A 25,677-nucleotide genomic window follows, 5' to 3' on the forward strand; every position below is an offset into this window, starting at 1 on the left:
AAAATTATAACAAGAATGTTGCAAAAAAAAAAAAAAAAGTAAACAAATTTCCAAAAAAACATTTTGGTTGTTTTTGTCCCTTTTTTACAGTCAACAGGTTATACATTATATACAACCTGTATAAGCTACGCTCATCAATGAATTTGAGAATTAAGTATATAGTAGAAAAAATACATAAATTCAAAAAAAATATATTTTCAGTTTTGTTGCCATGACAACTAATTTATAGGTATGGTTGGCACAATGTTTTAAACTATAAACAGAGGTACATTACTTGGGGTTTGCAACCGCATAGTACTGTATGGTGACATGTCAAGATCCCATTCAAGTCTCATTTCGTAGATAGCGAGACTGATGCTACAACCTTCTGACGTGACATAGGCGGTTTGTAATAAAACAATAAAACATCGAAAATGGACAGAAAATATAGTTATCGTAATCCGTCATATTGTGAGTAGCGATTTTGATCCACTTGGACATCCCAGTATCCTAGTTACCTCGGGCATGCGCATTCTTATTTTTCTGAGTTGGAACGCTTATGCGAGAGCAAGATTGAAACGAGATCTTGGTATCATGTCACTGTAGTTGCAAACCCCAAGTAATGTACCACTGCTATCAACCAATTAGAAGTTATAGAGGACATTTTCTCAATTGTTTACAAGAGTGACCATGATGCAATACTTTACCCATAATCCTTTGCTAAGGAATCAAGATGGTGGATTACATATACCCCGTAAAATCTGTATTAGAAGCCGCATCCCTAATAGAAGTCACACCCATTCTTTTTTGAATAATTGAGAACCAAAAATTCATAATTTCTCATATGTGTAGGTGCTCTAATAGAAGCTGCATTCCCTCTAATGCATTATACCATTTTAATAGAATCCACAGTTTCCAATACAGATTTTACAGTACTGAAGAAAAGTTGAATATCTGAAGATTGGGAATGTGATATAAAAAACTGTAAATTGCATCCTGCATTTTGTGGAGCTATTTCACCTGACAGCAATATGTTGTTAGCCTAGTCCTCCTAGATGTACTGTTCAATCAAAGGAAATTGCCACAAGACAGAAATGAACTAGCGAATTATGGAATACCGAAAATTGAGACAGTAGGTGGTCAATTTAGACATGACAAGTTTGATGATGGTGAAATCCACAAAGCAATAATTACTTTTGAAGAGCTCCATGTCAAACACATGTAGCAGCACTTCAAGATTATGCTGTATGGATTATGACAACTTTGTTTTAATATTTATTTATTTATTTATGTGTTATTGTACAATGATGAAGTGTTTCAAAACATATCCAAAATATTTGTTATTGCAGCTGTAATTCTGGTGCCGTCAGTTCCCTGAGAACATGGGTTATAGCATACAAAACCGCATTAAACTTCAAGAAGAAGCCGTGTCAATGAAGATGTTACAAGAATAAAAGATCTAATGATGATCACAATGGAATAGCCTTCAGTTGAAGACTTCGATTTTAGATTCGATTTTTAGCCGTGTTATCTTGCAAACAGTAGCATCACAATACATAATAATGACGCTATTGTACACAACTGAAAGAGATTTGTGTTATGGAATTAAGGTAGAGATGCAGTTTATTTGGCTTGCTTATTAATTGAGTAATTAGACAATGAAGATGGTATTATATATCCAACATGTTATATATTTTCTGAAAGCATATTATACAAACTTTGTAAAACTTGTCTTTATTTTTAAATATCCAGAATGCGTTTTTGATTTTGGGTCAAAAATATGCTTTTTTGGACAAAAGTGGTTTAAAAAAAATTAGCTTAAAAACTTCAAGTCCGTTTGTGGGTAAAATTACATCACTGGATACCTTGGTATACTACTAATTCAAATGCGTCTACTCATCTCTCTAACGGCTTTCAAAGTCGCACAGCATGACCTCAAAGTTCACTCTTTTCTATTTTTGCATAATTTATATATCCATGTTAATTGCAGACTTGTTATTTTTGTTCCACTCGCCGTAATAAACTGTCCGGACGCATTTTGAAGGGGGAACACCTTGTCAAAAATGTGTGAAAATTTCAAGGCAAATGGCCAAAGCGTCTATCAGCTATTTTAATTTAAAACCCAAGAATTCACCAAAAATAGAAGACGAGAAAAAGGCTAATTTGCATATTTGCGCGTTAAACCGGGAATTACTGCTTTGTCATACATTGTCATACTTTCTAGACTATTGAAATTGAAAGTTAACGTATAGATATAGACATTTTATGTAAAATCGTTGGACCAGAACAACTGCTCTTGAATATATAAATCAGAAACACGTCATTCATACCAGTGTTTTGATGGGGGTCGGTAAAAACATGTGGCAATGCCCAGTAAATATGACGTCATCTCATGAATTATTAAACAGGGGGCGGTCCTAGGAAGGTGACCTTTTATCACGATCAAAACATCATGGCTTCTCTTCGATGTATTTTCAATAAAAAATCTACGAGTATTTCAGAGCCTATGGTTTACCGTGAAGAGTACAAAGCGGGATATTAAATTATTTATCCTTGATGATTTTTATGTAGTATTGAGAACCAACTCCAGGAAGCGAACGCACAATAATGAATAATCGCGTAATCCTAGAATCGAAACGCGAGGCACAGAAGTTTTGTTCATCGTTTCCAATCCCATTTTTCCCACTGCAACATATTTGTTAAAAGAAATATTTGAATTCTGTTAGTTTTTTAAGGAGGCATTTTTATATTTTTTCCGATTTTGGCAACGCCTCATTCAGGGATTTTCTAAGACAGTCGCAGACAATCAGCGCACGGATATACGTACAAAACATGCTGTTGTACTACCGGCGACGGTCGCCTGCAAGAAGAGAGCTCCAGCTCCTAACGTAAAAGTTTTAAAATTTCGACCGGTTTTAAATAATTTGTGTTGGAAATCTGACATGTTTTAAGAGTGCAAAATTAAGGTGCATTTTCGAGCGGTCGAATTTTTCTGAATAGAAATCGGCAAATGAAAAAAATAGGAGTGCTAAACAGTGTGCTTTGTTAGTTTAAAAAAAATGGAATGTCCGTCAAATTGACGTAAACTTCCCCATTTTTCACGAAAAAAGCAAAGGTCGTGGCCGAGTTGCAGGCTAAAAAACTCAAAAATCAAAACAAAATCATCAATCAGTAAGTATTATGACAAGGAAAACAAAACATCAGACGCGGAGAAGCGGTCAGCGCGTCAAAAGAGTTGTTACCGTAATGTATCAAGTTACCTCTCTCTGTGATTTATTTTTCATTGAAATTATTTGGTTGTTTTCAATTAATTTTAGCGTACGTCTGCAATTTATTTTAGCATTGTCAGTTGTTTGCTTCATTGAATTAAACGGAGTTCGTCCGGTTGCAAACAAAGCTGTCTCGCACCACCTAGCAAGACTTGCGAATGATCGAAGTACAGGTACACATTGGACAAAAGATACACAAAAGTTTGTATCTCTTCGACCCAGTGCAATATATCCGGTTAGAAAAATAAAATGGGACTTTTAAGGTGTATTTTGGCGTCATTTTCTAAGTTTTACCGTAGTCATTGATGTCTATTCAAGAGTATGTTGTTTATTGTGACTAGCGTGAATGGGTAAGCTTTGTTTCGACAATGAGCAGTTATCACTGTAAACAATGTTAAATTATTCTTCACATGCTCAGTTTATTTTTTGAGAACAATTATTTAAAAATAAAATCTCTCAGTCAATCAGAAACTCGGATTCATGCCTTCAGGGAAAGTCATGTTTGGACGCTCACATCGATTTTGTTTTTTGTTCGTTGAGCTGATGCCTTCAGTATAGCTTTTGCCTCTTCCGACATAGAAATCATCTGAATCTTCTTTCTACCTCTCTTTCTTTTCACACCACGCATAATGTAATGATCAAAATTAGGAAAAAACGCTGAGGAAATATAATGTTTGGTTTGCTAGCGAGCGAGAACTGATTTGAGAATAATTGCACATGCGCGTGAATTGAATGAACTATGACCCGTACAATCTCGATTTGCATATTGTCAATCAAAGGTCCTGTTATTTGGTTACTCATGCAAATTAGGCAATTGGACATAAACACTGCCACGTGTGAAAATAAACAGCAATTTTAACGGTGTTCCAATAAGAATTCATTGGTCAAATTTTCACAGAATGTTCTTTAAATAAAAATCTATATAAAAAACGAAAAAAACTATTTTTGATTGAAATTCACAAATAAACTGCATCTCTACCTTAACACAATGATTACGAGGACACGTCTTAAGCTTTTTACCACCAGTTCACACTTTTCTTCACAAAATCACAACACTTTTCATCAGCAGATTGGCACAAAAACAGCCAAAATTTTTGAGGAAAACGAAAAGAACAAAAAAAATGGCCGAAAGTCTGGTGATGAAAAACAACAGCACATAATTGATTAGGATGGCAATAAGTAATCTAGACCTATGTACATAATGTACAATCACTTATTTTGTTACAAATTTTTAGCAGTTATATCTTGGACATGTGCTTCCATTTTTATTTTACTCTTTGCTTGTTCATTTTGTTTTACACATATATTGCACCAAATCTTATGCAAAAGAAAATGGTTGATACCTAATGAAATACACAAGCAAAATAAATCTAGCAGAAAAATTTGGGTTTAGGCATGGAGGTAGAAACAGAAGGAGTCACAACATGTTTAAGCCTATTAAATTTCGTTTGTTTCTAATTGAGTTAATTCTCCTATATTGTCTGTTTAAGCACAGTCCCTCTATCACCACTCTGGAAACGCTTAGTATTCTATTGTACTAACCCTCGTAACGGGCAAATAAATCGTCGACACCTTACGCCAAGTTATCCCGAAAATAAACTCCCATTGATGTAGTCGTGCATATCATTAACCCACTGGAAGTTACCATGATACTTAGCGAATTGGGTCATTGGGCATGTGTCATTACCAGCACACGAATCACCACATTACCATGTGGAAGGCTTACGGTGACTTTGTCAAATTCGACGATTGATTGGGATTTTGTTTTAAAAGACGTCATTGAGGAAGAAATCCATGAAGTGCATAAAGATAAACCATGTAGTTCAACCAGTGCCGAAAACATACCGGAGAAACCTTTTACGAGGCATGATTGCCACGCCCACACGCCTGTCAAAACTCCACAACTGCTGTCTGAACGTAAACAAAATTTGTCTATGAAATTAAACTCCTTATTACATCCCAAACAGAATTAAACCACCCCATTAGTTTCAGAAGTAGTTTCTTTAATCACCAAATAAAAATGGAATTGGAGAATCACCCCATTCCCTTGTAATAGTATAGTACCACGCTTCGCGGAGAGCCGTTACAAGCGTTAGCCAACTAATCCCGCCGATTCACATGTAAAACAACAGGCGTTTCCAGACCGGTGATAGAGGGACTGTGGTTTAAGCGTCCTTTGAACCCCATGATCATTTCTGAAACTTGCGTTCACTGTCCTAAATTTACTTGCGCAATGTGTCTAAAAAGAATGCCATTGTTATGACAAGTTTATTCATGTTTGAATTTTTTAAATCGGTCGATTTAGCAGTAATTTATGTTGTTTTTCAGTTTTCTTGTGGAATTTTAACGGCTGTTTTGGCAGGGTTGCACTAAATTGGCCCACTTATGTCTTAGTTTAAATTGAAGCCTACTTTACAATCTTTGCAATGGTGTTAAAACTATGTCCCTCCGGAGTACTCCGCGTATGCAGTAGACGACGGAAACTTGAACTGTTTCAGGGGTTTTTTTTCGTTAACAGTATTTCAAGACTTCCGGGTACATCTTTCGCTATTATCCAGGCGCCACCGTTTTGAGACAAAATATATCCTCTTCAATCACGACTTTTTCAATTTCATTTACTTCAGTTGAATTGAAACAATCATCGCCTTCGCAAATGTGTTCCAGTGACGCCATTTTAAACAATGACCTTTGGCCAGAAGGTTTTTGAATATTACCGAGGACTCCAGAACTACGTCCGTAATGCTGATATCGGAAATATACGGTCAGTGTACAACAATTGAAAATTAGATTTTAGCGATTAGTTTTTCAAAAAATCTTCACATTGATGTGCTCTGAATACATCACATATTGCCAGGGCTTTTTGTTTTTCGGGTAACCGCAGCTTCTGGCGTGACGATGTCACATACGAAATAATAACAGTCTCTAAAAACTGATGCATTGTTTTCCGTATTTTTTACTTGCCAAAATGCTTGCCGTGCTGAGTGAATGTGAACTGCAGTAACAATAGCGATAATCCTCGGACGTGTGTTGGCTAATGGAAGTGTAACACTCATTTTTAATGTGTGAATTAGTAACAGGCATTGAATAATAAAATTGAAATAACTCGTCTGCAAGGAAAACATGAATTAGACACAATTTTCTTTCACGCTAAAATTTCATTGCGTGAAAATTCCCCGTCCCACAGTATGTTAATTCGATAACTTGTTGTTTGCTGCTAGATTAACAAGCAAACATTATAATCACTGAGTAAACGGCGGAAATGATCATGAACCTTTGATCTTAAACCAGTTGTGACTCCTTCTGTTTATACCTCCATGGTTTAGGTCAAGTGCCCTACTGTGCGAGAAGAATGAGCAATGCATCTGTGGGTGAGAATAATCTATGCAACTATGGTAGGTATTATCATACATGTATCAATTCAGCGTCTTGTTTCAGCAGTTCTGATTGGCCTATGTTATGGTCAAAGAGCTGCAGGTCCATGTTTAAAGTAAACACGTACTGTAGTTTGCTGTCAAGAAATATCACTTAAGGTAGAATGTTCTACATGCAATATTTTGTGTCAAAATCTGTCTACAATTTTTCATTTTAGTATTACCCAACAAGAAGTGAAGTTTTTTGGTTAAATCTGTTTTTTTTTTTTGAGAAAAATGGCAAAATAATATGCATAAAATGTAATTTTAGCAGCAGTTTCCATAAACCACTGAGAAAACACCTTTTCACGTTAAAAACACCACTAAAAATATTGTCAATTTTGTAATACTTCTAGACATCATAAAGTAACTTGTAAAACACTATATATCTTTTTTCAGTAAGAGTTCCTTAAGGCCCCCTAACTCATAACCATAATTCTAACCGTGCCCGCTATTGCCCCTCCCCAAATTTAATTGTATACATACATGTATATACTCCTCTGCAGGACAGTTATTTAGAGGGGCATATAAAATTACATTGGGGGGCTGGATTATTAGGATTAGGGGTGAGGGGGCCTTAAGGAACGCTTTCCTTTTTTTCAACATATTCACCGGGCAAAATTTTGAGATAATGAGATATATCAAACAATGGTAAAATGCCCTAAAACAGACAAAACATGTTTTTTTCACTCGATTTTGTACATCAATTTTTTCTGAACCGAGAACAATGACCCCAAAACTGACCATATTTTTACTTTTGTATAGCATTCTACCTTAAAATGACACTTGTTGACACATTTGCCGTCCAAAACAAACCAAAAACATACTAATACTATTACATTGGATATCAATCTATAATTTTTTCCACTCTAATATGTGAATTTAACTTACGCATGACAATATACTACATCTGATCACTTTCAAAATTATGTTGCACAAACTGGAAGATAACAATGTTGCCAGGTGTAAAACAATTTATTTTCACTGACATTTAAATTACATATTTCGATGTTTTGAGTACATTCTCTGTGTCTTAATTTCACAAATTTTTTAAGGAAACTTGTTTAATTTAATTCAGCGGATTTTACTTACATGTATCAGTGAAAATTAATGCATTTACAGTATACATGTATCACATTCTTGGCCAATGGTGGGATACATAACATGTATAATGTATTATACAGTCAAAGCTTGATTATCCGAACACCGATTATCCGAATTACGGATTATCCGAACATGTTTCCAAAGTCCCATATGAAATTTATTTACGGAACAACATTTTTTATCTCCATTGTTGTTAACAAAAGAGTTGAAGAATGGGGTTCTTGTCACCTCTTTGTTTTGACGGACTTGCTAAGTTACGTCTTTTGTTTACCATGATGAAAGTCGTGTTACCGACACACGCTCGATCATCGCGTATTTAGCACGTCCGTGCCGGACAGTCATTTGATCACAGTCGGTTCTTTTGCTCAGCGTGAATAAAATAATTCACAGGTAAAAATGTTTGACGTGCACAATGATTTAAAACGAGAACATTTTCTGGAATATCATCATTCAATCAACGACTTTGTCACGAGTACGATCTACGCTTATACCTACGCTATTCTACGCTATTTTACCATGTCATCTATGAAGAGAAAACGTACACCACTAACCATCGAGCAGAAGAAGGAGATTCTACAACGACTAGATAAAGGAGAGAAAGCAGCAAAGCTGGCACAAGAATACAACATCGGACGAGCAACTGTTTCGGACATTAAAAAAGCATGGCCAATGATCGACAAATTTATAAGTCACAGTGATACAGCGAGTGCTCTAAAAAGAAAGTCTATGAAACCGGCAAGAGACGAACAACTCGACCAAGCTGTGTTTTTGTGGTTTTCACAACAGCGTGAGAAGGGAATTCCGATCTCTGGTCCGATGCTACAAGAAAAAGCTGCAAGTTTGCACGAGCGAAACCATGCCGATGAAACGCTACCCCCGTCAGATCACACCGTATCAAGTGGATGGTTGCAACGATTCAAAGATCGGCATGGCATTAGACAACTCAGTGTCCAGGGTGAAACGATTTCGGTAGATGACGGTGTTGTCGAAGAATATCTTCAGAAACTGCAGGTCATAATACAAGAAGGAAATTATGAACTCGAACAATTGTACAACGCCGATGAGAGTGGTTTGTTTTGGCGTGCTTTGCCAGACAAAACATTAGCAGCACACGAAGAAAAACAGGCAGCCGGCCACAAAGTTCAAAAAGACCGCATCACAATTTTTCCATGCGTCAATGCTACCGGGACTCACAAATTACCACTTGTTTACATCGGGCGTTATGCTAATCCACGCCGTTTTAAAAACTGTGACAAGAATTCATTTCCAGTGAAATATAAATCTCAAAATAAGGCTTGGATAACTTATGATTTATTTTCATCGTGGTTTCTGAACGAATTTGTACCGGCGGTGATCTAGGATTAGGAGTCATTGCCGAGAACGAACTTGATGCATGGATCAACTGTGACAACGACACTGGGTCAGAGACTTTCACTGAGGACGAGATTGTAAAGACTGTAGCCGAAAATCAAAAAGACGACATTGAAAGTGACAACAACGAAAAAGAAAAACATGCCGCCCAACGCACCAACACCAGCAGTTCCAGTGACTGACGCAATCGACGGAATGCAACTTTTTATTGACTGGTATGAAGGTCAAGAGGACATCGATGCAGTGAAACTGATGCAGTTACGACAAATGCTTTCATTCGCAAAATCAAAAAAACAGAAAGTGAAACAACAGCGCCTGGATCATTTCTTTGGGTAACATTTACGAACATTTTGCACGGACTGAAACTGAAACAATATTGACAAAAGTCGACTCTCACATTTTCTTCGTGGACACGTATTATTTATTTATTTATTTATTTTACAAACGTAATAATTAACAAAAATGTTCGTTAACAACGATTTTTTATTAATATTTACAATGTAGAATTGTAATACACATTAATTAAATGTAATGTACATGTATCAATAAAACATGAAATCAACGTACACTCTATTGTCCTTCATTTTATGTTAATTTTACATTCGGATCGTTCATCCGAACAATCAATTAACCGAACAAATATGTCACCGCCCACTGTGTTTGGATAATCGAGGTTTGACTGTACATGTATATGTACCCTTTGTTAGCTTAGAATTGGATGACATCATATAGATTAACATTGTGAATATTTAGTGCTCCCACGATTTACTTTATGTGTAGACCTGCAACTATTTCCTTTTCTGTAACATTGTGCAACATAGGCCAACCAGAGCTGATAAAACTGCAGCAAATCACAGTCCTTCATATCATTAGAATATTGGTACTTGCATGGCAATTGCTAAAAAGAAATTTGAAGATTGAAGGTCTATTTAAAGAAATACTCACATTGGCATTAGGTTTAGGGTACAGCATACCAACCTTACAACTTTCCATAATCCTAAAGCCAAGACGCATTAAATTAATTGGCCAAATGTTAACTCTTAAATCTCTTACATGTAAGTCTTATCGGGGATTGCCTCCCTGCATGTTGTGATCTGACATTTAGTTTCAATTTCGCACGAAAATCGCACGTGCATGCTCAATAATATGTTACTCATTTATATGAAAATTAATTAATGTTGGCGTTTATCAGGTTCAACTCTTTCGAAAACTGGTATGTCGCCTCACTATTTGAGTTTTACACGCAAAATGGACCGACCATTCTAAGAAAACGTGACGAATAGCCCCGTGCAACCAGGAAGTGATATCCGTTATTTACGGGCAGTCACTTTCATAATGTAAACCATAAATCGGATATGCTAACTTGAAAGATATATACCTTTGTAAGCTGCAGCCATTGTCCCTGGTTATTACAGTACTCCTCGCCACTTACGTGCACCCTGACCGATTCGTTAAGGCAGATCTCGCCGCATTTCTTACTGTTTTTACTCGGCTGAGAGTACACAACAAGCTTGTTGCTCGAACTCGAGTTCCATTTGTAAACTAATTCAGCGGAAACGAAGCAAAGCGAATCTGGCAGTGATTTGTTATCCCTGAAACATTCGATACATTCTTGAAGGCATCGAATCCTGGCAAGTCTGCTGGTAGGAAGGTCCTGCACTTGACTGCTCATCACGGAAAACTTCGACGACTTCGTCGATTTGGGGCTGGCTTGATCATAGGGTGCATAGGGACATACAGACGTATTGCAACGCATGCGTGATCCGGTATTCCTCAAACCAGAGCTGATGAAACCATTGCGTAATAACTCCTTATTCACAATATAAAGAATTAACATATACAATTAAAATATGCTTTTAAATTATTCTACGAGAATATATAAAAGAACTGAGTGTTAGATTTGACTGTATTTAAACTTTCCAATTTCTTCGACAAATCAAGCAGGAACGAGCCTGGAGCTCGCGTAAAGCTTCCGAACTCGTTTCCAAAATGGCAGCCTCCAGTAATGCAGTCAGCGATGGTGAATTTGAGCCTCTTGAGCCATCTTTGAGAAATGTCTTAGATCAGACGACACTGAGATGGGTGTTTGTCGGAGGAAAGGGAGGTGTGGGAAAAACTACGTGCAGGTGAGTAAGACGATATCTACGTAATGGTACATACAGAAAAAAAACACCGGGTCGGCTGAGTGAGGTGACGTGTCCCGATTTAACGTATGTAGCTTCTCGGCGATATTTTTGTTGACGTTGTCATCTACGTCCACGTACACCAAACATTCACTATGCGTAGGTCAGATTCACCCACTCGTCTCTTAGATACGGATGAACAGTACACGTATATCATCCGCTGGACTCCACGAATTCGCACACACTGCCGGGTCACATTATTTTTGAGTGATGCAGACGCTGTAGTATTTAAATTTTGAAACTAAACAGAGAGGCTCATTTAGGGGCTTCTTGAATTATAATTGCGCTTCCATACATGATACAAAAGCAGAAAATGGTATTATTGAAATCACCAGTACAATCATTTTCATTTGAAAAATGATTTGCGATTATGAAAATTTGTTGGTACATGATTGACTGATTGGTTTCTGTTTTTTTGTGAGACAGTGGGTATTCGCCCACAGCAGTGCAAATAGTATGCCTGTTTCTACTCTTCACATTATAGCATGTCTATTTCCACTATTCAATATTTGTTGCAGCAATTCGAATAGCATGTGATATCCACTATTCAGTATTTGCTGCAGCAGTGTGAATAGCATGTCTATTTCCACTATTCAGTATTTGCTGCAGCAGTGTGAATAACATGTCTATTTCCACTATTCAGTATTTGCTGCAGTAGTGTGAATAGCATCGTCTATTTCCACTATTCAGTATTTGCTGCAGCAGTTTGAATAGCATGTCTATTTCCACTATTCAGTGTTTGCTGCAGCAGTTCGAATAGCATGTTTATTTCCACTATTCAGTATTTGCTGCAGCAGTGTGAATAGCATGTCTATTTCCACTATTCAATATTTGTTGCAGCAATTCGAATAGCATGTGATATCCACTATTCAGTATTTGCTGCAGCAGTGTGAATAGCATGTCTATTTCCACTATTCAGTATTTGCTGCAGCAGTGTGAATAACATGTCTATTTCCACTATTCAGTATTTGCTGCAGCAGTGTGAATAGCATGATTATTTCCACTATTCAGTATTTGCTGCAGTAGTGTGAATAGCATCGTCTATTTCCACTATTCAGTGTTTGCTGCAGCAGTTCGAATAGCATGTTTATTTCCACTATTCATTATCCTCTACCGCAGTTTGAATAGCATGTCTATTTCCACTATTCAGTATTTGCTGCAGCAGTGTGAATAGCATGTCTATTTCCACTATTCAGTATTTGCTGCAGCAGTTCGAATGGCATGTTTATTTCCACTATTCATTATCCTCTACCGCAGTTTGAATAGCATGTCTATTTCCACTATTCAGTATTTGCTGCAGCAGTGTGAATAGCATGTCTATTTCCACTATTCAGTATTTGCTGCAGCAGTTCAAATAGCATGTTTATTTCCACTATTCATTATTTTCTACAGCAGTTTGAATAGCATGATTATTTCAACTATTCATTATTTGCTGCAGCAGTTTGAATAGCATGATTATTTCAACTATTCATTATTTGCTGCAGCAGTGTGAATAGCATGATTATTTCAACTGATCCATTTTCATTATTCACTGTTTACGTTAAAACATAACAAACAAACCAGAAATGCATTGTAATACAATGTACCGGTACCTCTCATTCCTAACACCGAATTTTCACCCGCTTAAAAAAAATTAAAAAAGAACACGTGGTACAAGGGGTACAAGATGACCTGAAAAATTTTGCAAAAGATACAACAACCCAAGCACACCACATCCCATCGCATTAGTTAGTTAGTAATTATTTGAATGTGACTGAGCGAATAGTGGTTATAGACATGGCCTAGCTGAGGGGTAAATAGCCATTTTGTTTTGGTAAACCTCCATGATCTATTACTGTTACTGAGACTTCAATATAATCCAACATACACATTTTTATATGCTTTATCCACATTGATCCACTATCATTATAGCACTGGAATCACGGCATTATCAATGTGGGTCTAATTTATATTCAGTCAATGGCTACCCGTTCAACACCACCATCGATCCTGCTATGGCAAAATTAGATGGATTCACAGCAAATTATGGGGCACTGTTTCAATCAAATATATTCATCAAACACAACTATGAACTGCCAGAAACCTTGATTTTTCCATGAAAAACTCAATTATTCAAATTTGGCAAAATTTGGTTAAAATATCATGTAAGGAGGAATCCTGAGGGTACAAGAAATATAATACAGTGGCAAAACAAACCACTCTTATTGTATTTTTCTGAGTACATGTACAATGTATAAATTAAAAATATTCTCTGGGTTGTATAGAATTTTCTTTTTTACTTTATTTACACAGTTGCAGCCTTGCTGTTCAGTTGTCAAAAGTTAGAGAGAGTGTACTGATAATATCCACAGATCCCGCACACAACATTTCAGACGCTTTTGATCAGAAGTTTACCAAAGTTCCCTCGCCTGTAAGAGGTTATAACAATTTATATGCAATGGAAATTGATCCCAATCTTGGATTATCAGAGCTTCCTGATGACTATTTTGATGAATCAGGTATGTGTATTTTAAGATCTAATGTAAATGTAACATATGCTGTTGTGAGGGCTCCATGTGATATGGAGTAATGGTACATTGTATTAAGTTAATTAAACATGAGAATGATTCAGTACAACATATCTGTATTAATTTGTTCTTATACAAGCCCATCTCTAAAATTGTGTTTTTGGTGAGATACCATACTCACACTGACTCCCAGTTATGTAAGTACATGTGTACTGTAAACTGCTTTATTTTCACTGTTAGAAAATCTTGCAATCTCATGATTTTATGGCACTCGTGAAGATGAAATTTTGTGAAAGTCACAGACACTGTGTCTTTAGGACCACAGGGAAATTTTCACTGCTATACAGTTTCACTGACATGAGAAAATCACAAAAAATTGTCGTTTGCAAAATTATAGCAGTTTACAGTATATACTTTTGATTTGCACATTGTTTAATTAATTAAAATTAGTATGGCAGTCATTTTTGACTCCCGTGTGCGAAGCACAAAAGGGAGTCTTTGCAGTTACCCTGTCTGTATGTCTGTATGTCTGTATGTATGTATGTATGTATGTCACTTTTTTTGTTCCACCGTTATCTCAAGAACCACTAATCAAATTTTGGTGAAACTTGGTACATAGATGCTCTGGGATAATGCGCAGAGTTGATTAGGTTTTGGTAAAAATCTATGAATATTAATTACCTAATTTGCATGATAATTAGCTGATTTTTAGCTGTTCCAAGACTGTTCCACTGATATCTAAAGAACCACTCATTGGATTTTGATGAAATTTGGCACATGGATGCTCTGAACTAGTGCGCAGATTTGATTAGTTTTGGGTAAAAATCTATGAATATTAATTACCTAATTTGCATGATAATTAACTGATTTTAAGCTGTTCTATGACTGTTCCACTGATTTTTGAAGAACCACTCATTGGATTTCAATGAAACTTGGCACATGGATGCTCTGAACTAATGCGTAGATTTGATTAGTTTTGGGTAAAAATCTGTTAATATTATTAATTACCTAATTTACATAATGATTAATCAATTTTCGACTTTTCCACTGATATCTCAAGTACTAATCATAACATTTCAATAAAACTTGGGACACTGCACATACCTGATAGTTTTTAGGGTAATATCAGTACATATTAATTACCTAATTTGCATAATTAATTAATTTTCAGCTTTTGATATTTCGAGTAGTAATGATCACGTTTCAATGAAACTTGGTACATAGTTACTTGAGGACTGTGCAGAGACCTAATTAGTTTTTGGGTAAATATTTGTGCATATTAATCACCTTATTAGCATAATTAGTTAATTTTCAGCTTTTCACCTGATATCTCAAGTACTAATCATCACATTTCAATGAGACTTGCGACATAGATATTCTAGGACTATGCAGAGACCTGATTAATTTTGGGATAAATAATTGTGCCTATTAATTACCTAATTTGCATAACTAGTTAATTTTTTGCTTTTCTATGATGTCTAAAAACCACTCATTGGATTTCAATGAAACTTTTAAATAGTACCCATCACATTTCAATGAACCTAAGACTATGCACCATATTAGTTTTTGGTAAATATTTATGCTTCTTAATCACCTAATTAACATAATTATTTAATACTGATATCTCAAGTATTGATCATTACATTTGAATAAAACTTGGTACATAAATTCTCTAGGACAATAGACAGTCTGATTAATTTTGGGTTAAAATCTGTTCATATTAATTCTCTAATTAGTATAATAATTAATATTTTTTTGGTTCTAATCACATTTCAATGAAACTTGGTACATTGTGCAGACCTTATTAGTTTTACACTTAAATCTGTTCATATTAGTTACCTTATTTGCATAATTAGTTTTCAGCTATTCCATCAATATCTCAAGTATAAGTAATTTTGAATTAATTTGTAATGTGTCTCCAAAACTCTCAGCACACGGGAGTTCTTTCTAAGCTTTCTTTGATCATTTTTGTTCTTTTGATTTTTGAAAATTAACTTTTATCAATCTAATAACCCAATCTGATCAAAATTCAATATGATGTGATTTTTAAATTTCATACACTATTTGCTTTGTAGAATTATATGCACTTACATCAATGACATCTTTGGTCAAATAAAGTCAAACAATGATTCATTATACAATAAATGCAATGATTTTGTATATACAGTGGCCCCTCGCTAAGTCGCGGGTGTTGGGATCCAAGCAAAAACCGCAACTTATCGAGGGCCGCGACTTACCGAGGGACGTCGTGAAAGAGGGAGGTCGTGCATTGAAAAACATATAAAAAGCACATATAAACCCTCGGTTTAGTTAATTGATGTATCATCACATGTGTCAGGCAGTATTCGAATAAAATCATGATTATGTTTGCTGTAAACATTGCGTTGATTATTTTGTTTGTGTCTGATATTATGTGGGCCGCTTGCTGTTGCTTGCGACTTCGACGGTAACAGCTTCCAAACATGTTCATCAAAATAACCACCTTCATAGATAATTTCTCTCAGTTTTTCGGGAAAAGTTCCGACAGCGTCAATGTTCCCAGATCGAGCTTCGCCTTGGATTGAGACTGCGTGTGTCGATAGCGTGTCTTCTTTGCCATCGCAAGAACCACCCTGAACTGGCCTTAAATTCAAAGTCGTCATATCTGAGTTGTATGCTTTGCATTGGGTGATGGGACCAGATAGTGGAGTTCCGGCAGACCGTTCTTAAAGAAACGTAAACAGCTTTATCGGTGTCATCATTGTCGGACACTTTCGCTTGTTTTTCTGTTCAGTCCCGCCTCTTGGTCAACTTTGAAAACAAATTTACTTTTCATTGTTTACCCTCCCACGAATAGTGGGCTCAACCACGTGCAACCCTTAACTTGGTTTGACACGGTCGATCGCCGTGAGTTTATGGTGTACGAACAGGCTGTATAGCTTTCGCTTTGACATGCTGCTCAATTGAGAAATAGAGATCAGAATTCTATGAATTCAACTCATTGTAGCGAGTTTTTGTAGAGGTATACCAAAATGGGATCGGCCAAGAAGTACGTACGGTCACTACTCGACACCCCTGTTGACACCTTGAGTAAGGCCACTGTCACCCATTGCGTCTCAGCAATTGACGGACAGTGGGTGTTAAGTTGTCTCTTTAACGGTTAGTTAAAAACACTATGCCACGAAACATTAGTCTTTGTACTTCAAAATTGCTGTCAAAACACAATAGAAATTTTGGGAGCCATCCAAGTACCCGCGACTTAGCCGAATCGCGACTTACCGAGGCGCGACTTAGCGAGGGGCCACTGTATGTACTTCTATCAGAGATGCATTTATGAAAAGGCAAATATAGTAATTTATATTTTATTTTTCTTATTTTGTGATATTTTAACTATTATTGACATTCTCCATTACCAACTGCTGGCAAATATGTTAAAATAAAAAAATATGACTAAATAATACCTGGTAATAGACCATTTTCCGTACACTGCGAGAATCACGCGTTATGCGGGAAATCGAACGTAAAAACAGGACAAACAAAGGTCATGGCGTCGTAGTGGCGTCAAACATCGCGTGGGATTCGACAAACGCGAATGTATTTTGGGGACATTTCCATGCTTAATAATGTGCTGTCCACATTTGATGATATGCAATTTTGATTAAGTAAGGGTATTCGGAAGCAATATTCCTCTGTCGAAATAAGGAAATTCGAGTTCAAAATCAAATCGTTCGATTTTTGCGGCAGACGTTCGACGCGCGTCTTTCATGCATCTCGCGAGATCTCGCAATTGTACAGAAAATCACCTATTAAATATATATATTTTTAAATAATACATGTGTGCCAAAATGAAAATCATAATTAAAAAAATCCTAATTTATTCAGATTGAATATATCAATAACCTTGAAAAAGTTGCATAACTCAGATATTGAGTGTTTAAGTATGGTAATGTTGGGACAACTTATGAATTGTATTCTCTTCTCTGAAACTACAAGGCATTGTACAGTTTTTGTTTGAAACACATTGTCCAGTTTTTCCCTGAAGCCGCAAAGCATTGCCCGTTCTTGTTTGAAACCAGCTTTTGTACTGTACATCAATGACTTGTCAGATATAAACTAGAAGTTGAATTAATATTGGTATTTTGGTTATATCATTTACTTTACATATATTCAGCATATTCATGGATTGACCAGTGAAGTGTTTAACTCAGTTCACGTAGATTTAATTCAGTGGATTTCATTTATCTGTGAAAAAAGCTAAACTCAATCCAGTGAAGGGCATAGTTCAATTTTTGTAGAAATGAACACATGAAATTTTCTCCCATTTTTTTTTTTGATCAAAACTTGTAGCTAATAAGAAATTATGTTCATCTGATCCAAAATTATAGAAATAATAGAAAATTACATAAAAAAAAATAAAAAATGAGGTTCAAGGAGGTAAACATGCTTAATTTGTTTCATTCAGATCCTGTGAATGTTGGTAAAGCTATGTTTCAAGAAATAATGGGAGCATTCCCTGGTGTTGATGAAGCGATGAGTTATGCGGAAGTGATGAGGTAGGTGTGAAATAAGAAATAACACTGCTCAGTGCATTCCAAAGTGTTTCACAAGCAGTTGGAATTGACTAGAACATACCATTATGCAACAGGGTTTTGACAGGATGTTTGATTCTCAATTTCTGCTTACTCAACACAGTGGCTAAAGTCGAGCTAGGGTTGAATTAGTTATATAACTCCAGTCTACTGTAGAAAATGGGAAAGAGTATGCAACTTCCGTATAGTGTATCACTGTATACTCGAATATGTCTTGTTTCAGAATAAAATCACACAATACACTCACCAAAACAGCAGTCTGCTTGATTGTTAGACTACTATTTATCCAATTATGCGATTTTGTTGGTGTTGTTTTGCCAGTTAATGCAGAAAAATTGAATTTTTTGAGTGTTATCGAGCAACTCAGTGTGAAAAACAGCTTAGGTGTTGAGTTAATTGAGGTTTAATTGTAATGTGTGGGTGTAATATATGAATTATAAATTCTTTCCTTTTTTCAGGTTAGTTAAGAGTATGAATTTCTCTGTTGTGGTGTTTGATACAGCACCCACTGGCCATACACTCAGGCTCCTTTCATTCCCGGCAATCGTTGAAAAAGGTTTAGGCAAAATTCTCCGGCTCAAATCTCAACTAAATCCATTCATAAATCAGGTATGTTTGTGAAATATATTTTTTTTAGTGCTCAGAGGAGAATTATACCAAGATTGAAATGCACGAGATGACACTTAAATGATCAAACTAAAAGTTCTGCATCAGAAATATGGAGTGTGTATGATTATGTGTCATAGTGTCATAGATTTTGGTTGTTATGGAAACTTAACAGAGTGGTAAACCAATTGTATGCCTTACAGGCTGTTATTTGGTTGAGTGCTATGCTGTTACAAAAAGAATGCTGTTTGGTTTAATCTTGAAAATGTTGGTTAACCCTTCAAGTGTCAAAGTCAACCATGCAAATACACTTCCATATACGTACATGTATGATATTTAAGACATGCCTGGAGGAACACTTCAACCTTTGTACTTGTATATCATATGCACTCATGCAGTCAGATTGTCATCCAATCAAAATTACACTACACTACACAGTAATTTTTAAATGTCTGAAACCAGATTTTGCACATGTCTCATTTTTGAACTTATGAAGGTCTGAAATTTTAAACCACAAGCATTGTTTCATGCATGGCTTGTTTTTCTTATTTTTAAACAATTATGAATAAAATTATCAGAGCAATTAGTACATAGAAATGCATATAAATTTTTTCAGGAAAAATTATGCCACTCAAAATGTTAATGTGAGAGTCGTACAAATGTATGATCTTCAGATGTATATGAGATAGCCATTGTGATTACTCCTATCCATATACTTTTATGTCTGTTTGTATCAGTAGCAAAAGTCAACTCTGGCATAGATAAACACAATGCAATGTGTGGTGTATAATTTGTCTAGTTGTGCTGATACATTTGTAGCACAGTAGTAGTACATTTACACACATGTGCTCCACAAATCAGTGCTCACAAATCTGAACAACTTATTTTGTTGTTTTGTACATCTTGCCTTGGTAATGGACTTCCAGATGGATGCTGCCATGGAAACTTCAAGGAAACATAGTTCAGACCTAGGAACAATTTCAATTCAAATTTTTAGCAAAATACACTGAGGATGGGTTTACATCAAATTTGCTGAGCCTTTTAACCATTTTTTGTTGTTTCTGTGTTTCAGATGAGCAGTCTCCTTGGCATGGGTGACATAAGTGCTGACCAAATGACAGGTAGAATAGAAGAAGCTTTACCAGTGATAAGACAAGTCAATGAACAGTTCAGGAATCCTGTAAGCATGCTGGGAAATTTCTAGATATACTGTTCTGATCTGATCCAGTTAGGAATGTAGTCTGTCAAAGCCTAACATGATGGGTACTTGCTGACTGGCTATTACTTACATAGTCACATGTACATGTGTTTACCGTATGGTCTATTAGACTCAGAAAAAAAAATTAGAAGTCACTCGTCAATTTGTTCCCAAAAATCTATGTACGTGATGACCATAAACTTTTTCTTCTCGGTTGTAGCAAACCTTGTACATATTTATTTTTCACAAATCATTGCTCAGATCCTGTCTACATGACAGTGTGAAATTTGCTTATTTGCATAAATATGTATTGCTAGTAAAAATGATGGAACTCAAAGCGTTACTACAAAGGTCCCTCTCTATGTTTGTATCTCTGACGATATATTGACTCTGTGTTTCATTTCAATTTCAGGACCAAACAACTTTTGTATGTGTGTGCATATCAGAATTTTTATCCTTATACGAGACAGAAAGGCTTGTACAAGAACTAACAAAGTGTAAAATTGATACGCATAATATTGTTGTAAATCAGTTACTGTATCTTGATCGAAAATGTCCCACAGCGTGCAAGATGTGTTCGGCTCGGTATAAACTTCAAGCAAAGTATTTAGATCAGGTACGTACTATTTATACTATAATAATAGTTTATTATCTGTTTTCTGTGAGACCCCTCGTTTCACTTGAAATGGAATGAAAAAACAAGACGAACAACGGTCATAGTAGCGTCAAAACAGTATTTTGGGTATACACATTTGATGATGGTCAATTTGAATGAAGTAAAGGTATCGCAATGACATATTCTCCTCTCAAAGATCAGCATTTCTACATTGTACTATGAAAGCAAGAGATTTCATTTCTAAATCTAATCATTTGAATTTTGGAGCAGACATTCAACATTCGTGAGATCTCGTAATGAATGAAAAATCACATATTGCTGTCAGTTTCCTTCTTCATAAAGGGTGATTGTGATTGGTCCACATCTTTTTGATATGGGTCACTTGCAGCATATATTATACATTATTTACCACACATTAAAACAATGTACTGCGTGGTCACCACCATCCTTTAAATGTTATGTGAAAGTACTGAATCAACAAAATTGCAACTATATTGAGAATACTGTGAGGATGGAATGATAAAATTAGGAAGACATGACTCCTATATATGAAAACTAGCTGTATTGCCAGAACACTGCAGAAATAAGTTTTTGGTGAATCATTTTTCTGTATGTTGGCAGCCACACTCCATCGGCCATATACCGTCAGTCTTATGTACTGTTGCTTATACACTGGCAGTCATACCTGTGGCTATATGTCATCGGCCATACACTGCCAAGAAAAATGGCAGCTAGTCACTGTTGACCATATACTGCTTGCTATAAACCATCGGCCTCACACCAACTGTCGTACATCGTTGGCCATAAACTGTCTACTATATACAGCCATACACAGACAGTTATACCATCAACCATACTTGGCATTTATAAACTGGCACCCATACGTCGCCATATACTATTTGCCATACACAATCAGCTGTACACAGACAGTCATACATTATTGGCCACTAGCAGCTCCAAAGCATTGGCCTTATACCAGTGCCTGTACAACAGCGGCTACACACTGTCGGGAACAGCCGTATATTGGTGACCATACATAACTGACCCTATCCTCTACCTACACTCTGGTGTTAATCAGATTACAAAACTCAATATATTGATTATTATAGATGCTTGCTCACCTGGAAATATTTGAACATGTCTCCTACAGTTTCACTATGTTTACTTTTTCTTTTCTGCAACAGATTGAAGATTTATATGAAGATTTCAATGTAACAAAGTTACCATTACTTGACCATGAAGTTAGAGGGGTTGACATGATAGAGAAGTTCTCTAAAAATCTTGTTACACCGTATGATCCAACAAAATCATAGAATTCACATTTTCTTCTCAATAAAAATATGCTATCTAATTTATTAGAGTCAGAGTGAACCCATGTACATTGACACAGTTACCCTGTGTCACCAGTCACTATAGTTTCACACACTTTCTTTCATTAAGGTAGAAGCCTACGTATTTTGAGAAACTTGTCCTAATATATTTCAAAAATTGCTATTTTTAGAACACTTCCATAGAGCACAATGTTAAAGAAAAATTGCATTTTTTGACTCTTTTTAAAACCCAGATTTTTGAGGACAGCAAAAAGTACCCCACCATTCATAATATATTATTTTTTCAGCCTATGTCACAATTTGCCTACAATTTGAGATATGGCATATCTCTGCCATAGGTATGGTAAAAGCACTATAATACTGAAAAAATGGCCATTATCCATTAAAATACAACCACAATTTTCTCAAAAATTAGGTCAATATCCTTACATTACCCGTACCGTAAGTACAATTTATTAGAAAATGAATAAATTCTGGGTATTTGAATTCATGAGTATGCTTCTACCTTAAGTTACCATATCTTCTGTTATAGAAGTGCTCCTACAATAGATGCACAATGTTACTGGGTGGAATATTGAGTACAATGTACACGCACCTTCCACTGGAGCCAAATATGCCAGCTATTTTGGTGGTACAAATTGGTAGTACAAATTGGTATTTTGGTATTATTTTTGTTATTTTTCTTCAGCCTCGTAAGATAACCATGTTTATCGAAAATTTCCCATAATGCAACTTCAGTTGTTGCTTGAAAGATCTCTTCGTCAACTGCTGTTCTTCCTCAAATCAGTCATTATGTAAGGTGCAAGTGGACACACACAATTGAGCAAGAACAAATTAATGAAAGTTGACTCAATATAAATTCATCATTTCAAAAAATACCATGGTGAATATTTTATGAGGACAATTGATATTGATACGTATACCTCTGGATTCCATACACAACTACATGTGGCATATAGTATGATTTAGAGAATATATAAATCAGGGAATATAGTTCTTAAAATGTTGCAGTCTTTTTTAGAGAAAGAATGTTAAAAGTTGACAAAACCATTCTATTCTTGGTGGCTCTTATCGGGGGGTGTGTGTGAAATGTATTGTATTTGCATTGCATTGCCCTTAATTGAAGGTTTTTTTCAGATATCTCAGTTGGTTAACCATGTGATTTCCATCTATGTGCATGTCTTAATAAATCACCAAACCATATCACTGAATTACCCACTACATTGCACCTGCCTATTATTGAGAACCTATGTGTAAATATGTGAGCTTTCAATTTGATGTTAATTGTAAATAGCCCCCTCCGTAGACTGCCTCAAGTCAATTGCAGACTCCAACTCGGTAGAACATGCTTAGTTGACGTAAAACCAATTTTCAATGAAATTTTTCTCTAATTCACATATATTCCCCAGCTTTTTTGTAATTTAAAAACAAGTAACAATAAAAATGTTGCCATTTCCCCCATAATGCATTGCCCAGAAAGTTTGTTTTATTCTTTATTATTTTAAATTATTATAAAGTGTGCTTTTATTTAGATTTTCTGGAATTTTGACAAAAACCTTTAGAAAAAGGTATGACACCTGTATTTATAACTGATGTTTATGAAGATTGTGACAAGAAGCATAAATAATTTGTTCTGAGCTTAACTTTGTTTTCATCTCACAATTTTATCTTCTACCTCCCAATATTAGTTTACAGTTGAAGAGTGACATTTTTTCCTGATTCTCTTCAGTTAAATATGTTTTGCACAATATTCTTCATAAACTACATGTAGATAGTACTGCCCTACAGTGTGGAAGGTTACGTTATGATGTTGAGTGGTGAAAGGGTTAACATTGATATTTTGTACATATTAAAACTGGCAATGGTTTACACGACTATAAAATACTTTATTTTAATTTCACTGAATAGGCTTTTTGGGTGTTTTGTATGGAATCTATTTTCACTGATTTTTGATGAGTTGAATGTAAAATAGGTCTGGATTTTATTTTTATTTTCACTTTCACTGAATTCTTCTTTCAACAAAAATTGCGAAAATCAATTCCAAGCAAAAATAATTTAAAAGTATTCTACAGTATTCCATTATGCTTTTTTATACTATATTATAAATTGATCAGTTTTGTGATATTAGTTTGTGGGATTCTGTGCAAGGTTTTGATTGTCACACACTGTTCCAAAGACCCCAGTGAAGTCAGAATTACATGGTTTACCAGACTCGCAAAAAAATAAAGTACTAGTAGTTTACAGTAAAACGATCTAAAAAAGCATGGAATTGTTCAAATTGTGATAGAAGTATGAAATTTGGTACAGGTGATCTGTTTGATATGGAGATTCATATTCCATTGAGACCCACTGCAGATCTGGCCTGTGAAGACTGATTTTTTGTGTAAATATTACATTTTGGTCAAAAATTATAACAAATATAGTATTTAGAAATGTTTAAATTATAATACACTCGTGAAATTTAGTACATATACACATTTGGATGTGACAATTCATATGAAATTTGAACTATCATTGAGCTCACCTTTAACAGCTATCTTTTGGGGCAAAAACATCAAATTTTGGTTCAAAAATATGAAAATAACAAATAATTTACAAATGTTTGAATTGTTTAGAACCATACAATATGGTACAGGTATGCACTTTAATATGTAGATTCATATTTCATTGAGATCAATAGCGGACATTGTTTGTGATGACTGATTTTTGGTTTTAAAAAATAACATTTTAGTCAAAAACCACAAATACCAGATTTATAACTGCCCCAAGTATTATAGAAGCATGAAATTCGGTACATACATGCATTTTGATGTGGCAGTGCATATGACACTTAAACCTGCATTTGACTCTCCTCTGAAAAGTGGGTTTTGGGGTAAAATGTGGAGAATAACAAATTAAATGTGTTTTTTTTATAATTGTTCAAGTGTTATAAATTTCATTTGTAAACTTCATCTGTAAATGCAGATTTGTATAAAAATGCGACCCAGAGTGCAAATGAGAGTTCCGCGAAAAAATCACTTTGAAAGACATTGAAAAATAACCTGAATATAATAAGTATAAACACCTAGAAATTCACTAACGTTTTTTTGACACAAAGCATGTTGGACAACAACATACTACATACTACATGCATATATGGTGAATAATAATAAATATAAACATATTTAAATGAAAACGCAATCCTGGTTGTTGATGCCATGCAACAAGAGCATTCATATCAGTTCTACAGTTGATTGAGTCATCTTAGCTTGACACTATTTAATATTAGTTGTTGCCAGAAGAAACTGCGCATGCGCTTAGTTGCTCTGGGAAACAGGTTTGCGTTGTAGTCTCCGTGTTATCAGATGGATCAGGAAAACCCAGTAAAACAAGAACTTTAATCCAGAATATTCCATGTACGTGTATATTGTACCATAACAAATAATTTGGTTTACAAGTTTTATAGTTTATACTAACATTCTGGTAGAATTTGCACAATAGTTATGCAATCATTTTACTTGTAGGTGAAGATACATTTTAAGTTAGATATCACTAC

The 25,677-nt window shown here is 35.3% G+C and overlaps 2 protein-coding genes across 3 annotated transcripts in view; one reads left to right on the forward strand and one right to left on the reverse strand.

Moving 5' to 3' along the window:
* The window catches only part of LOC102810051 (E3 ubiquitin-protein ligase HECTD3-like), a 37,742-nt gene extending 26,869 nt beyond the window's left edge, over positions 1-10,873 (reverse strand). For both annotated transcript variants that reach the window (XM_085503075.1, XM_085503074.1), the window contains exon 1: positions 10,512-10,873. In XM_085503075.1, the coding sequence (XP_085359201.1) occupies positions 10,512-10,805 (294 nt within the window). In that variant the 5' untranslated portion in view covers positions 10,806-10,873. The remainder of the gene's footprint in view (positions 1-10,511) is intronic.
* A 51-nt stretch (positions 10,874-10,924) lies between these two features.
* Positions 10,925-24,042, forward strand: LOC100370336 (ATPase ASNA1 homolog). The gene is made up of 7 exons (XM_006825556.3): positions 10,925-11,259; positions 13,609-13,814; positions 18,265-18,355; positions 18,850-19,000; positions 20,070-20,177; positions 20,608-20,811; positions 21,996-24,042. The coding sequence occupies exons 1-7, from the start codon at positions 11,123-11,125 to the stop codon at positions 22,122-22,124; spliced, it is 1,026 nt and encodes a 341-aa protein (XP_006825619.3). The 5' UTR covers positions 10,925-11,122; the 3' UTR covers positions 22,125-24,042.
* The last annotated feature ends 1,635 nt before the right edge of the window (positions 24,043-25,677 follow it).

This window comes from Saccoglossus kowalevskii, chromosome 9 (assembly GCF_978046115.1).
Source record: "Saccoglossus kowalevskii chromosome 9, keSacKowa6.1, whole genome shotgun sequence".
In the NCBI taxonomy this organism is placed as follows: Eukaryota; Metazoa; Hemichordata; class Enteropneusta; family Harrimaniidae; genus Saccoglossus; species Saccoglossus kowalevskii.

Bases quoted from the DNA above. Each gene is read 5' to 3' on its own strand.
- LOC100370336 (XM_006825556.3), top strand. From the start codon at position 11,123: ATGGCAGCCTCCAGTAATGCAGTCAGCGATGGTGAATTTGAGCCTCTT. The intron at 18,356-18,849 runs GTAGGTGTGAAA...TCCTTTTTTCAG, and splicing joins AGTTATGCGGAAGTGATGAG to GTTAGTTAAGAGTATGAATT. The intron at 19,001-20,069 runs GTATGTTTGTGA...TCTGTGTTTCAG, and splicing joins TAAATCCATTCATAAATCAG to ATGAGCAGTCTCCTTGGCAT.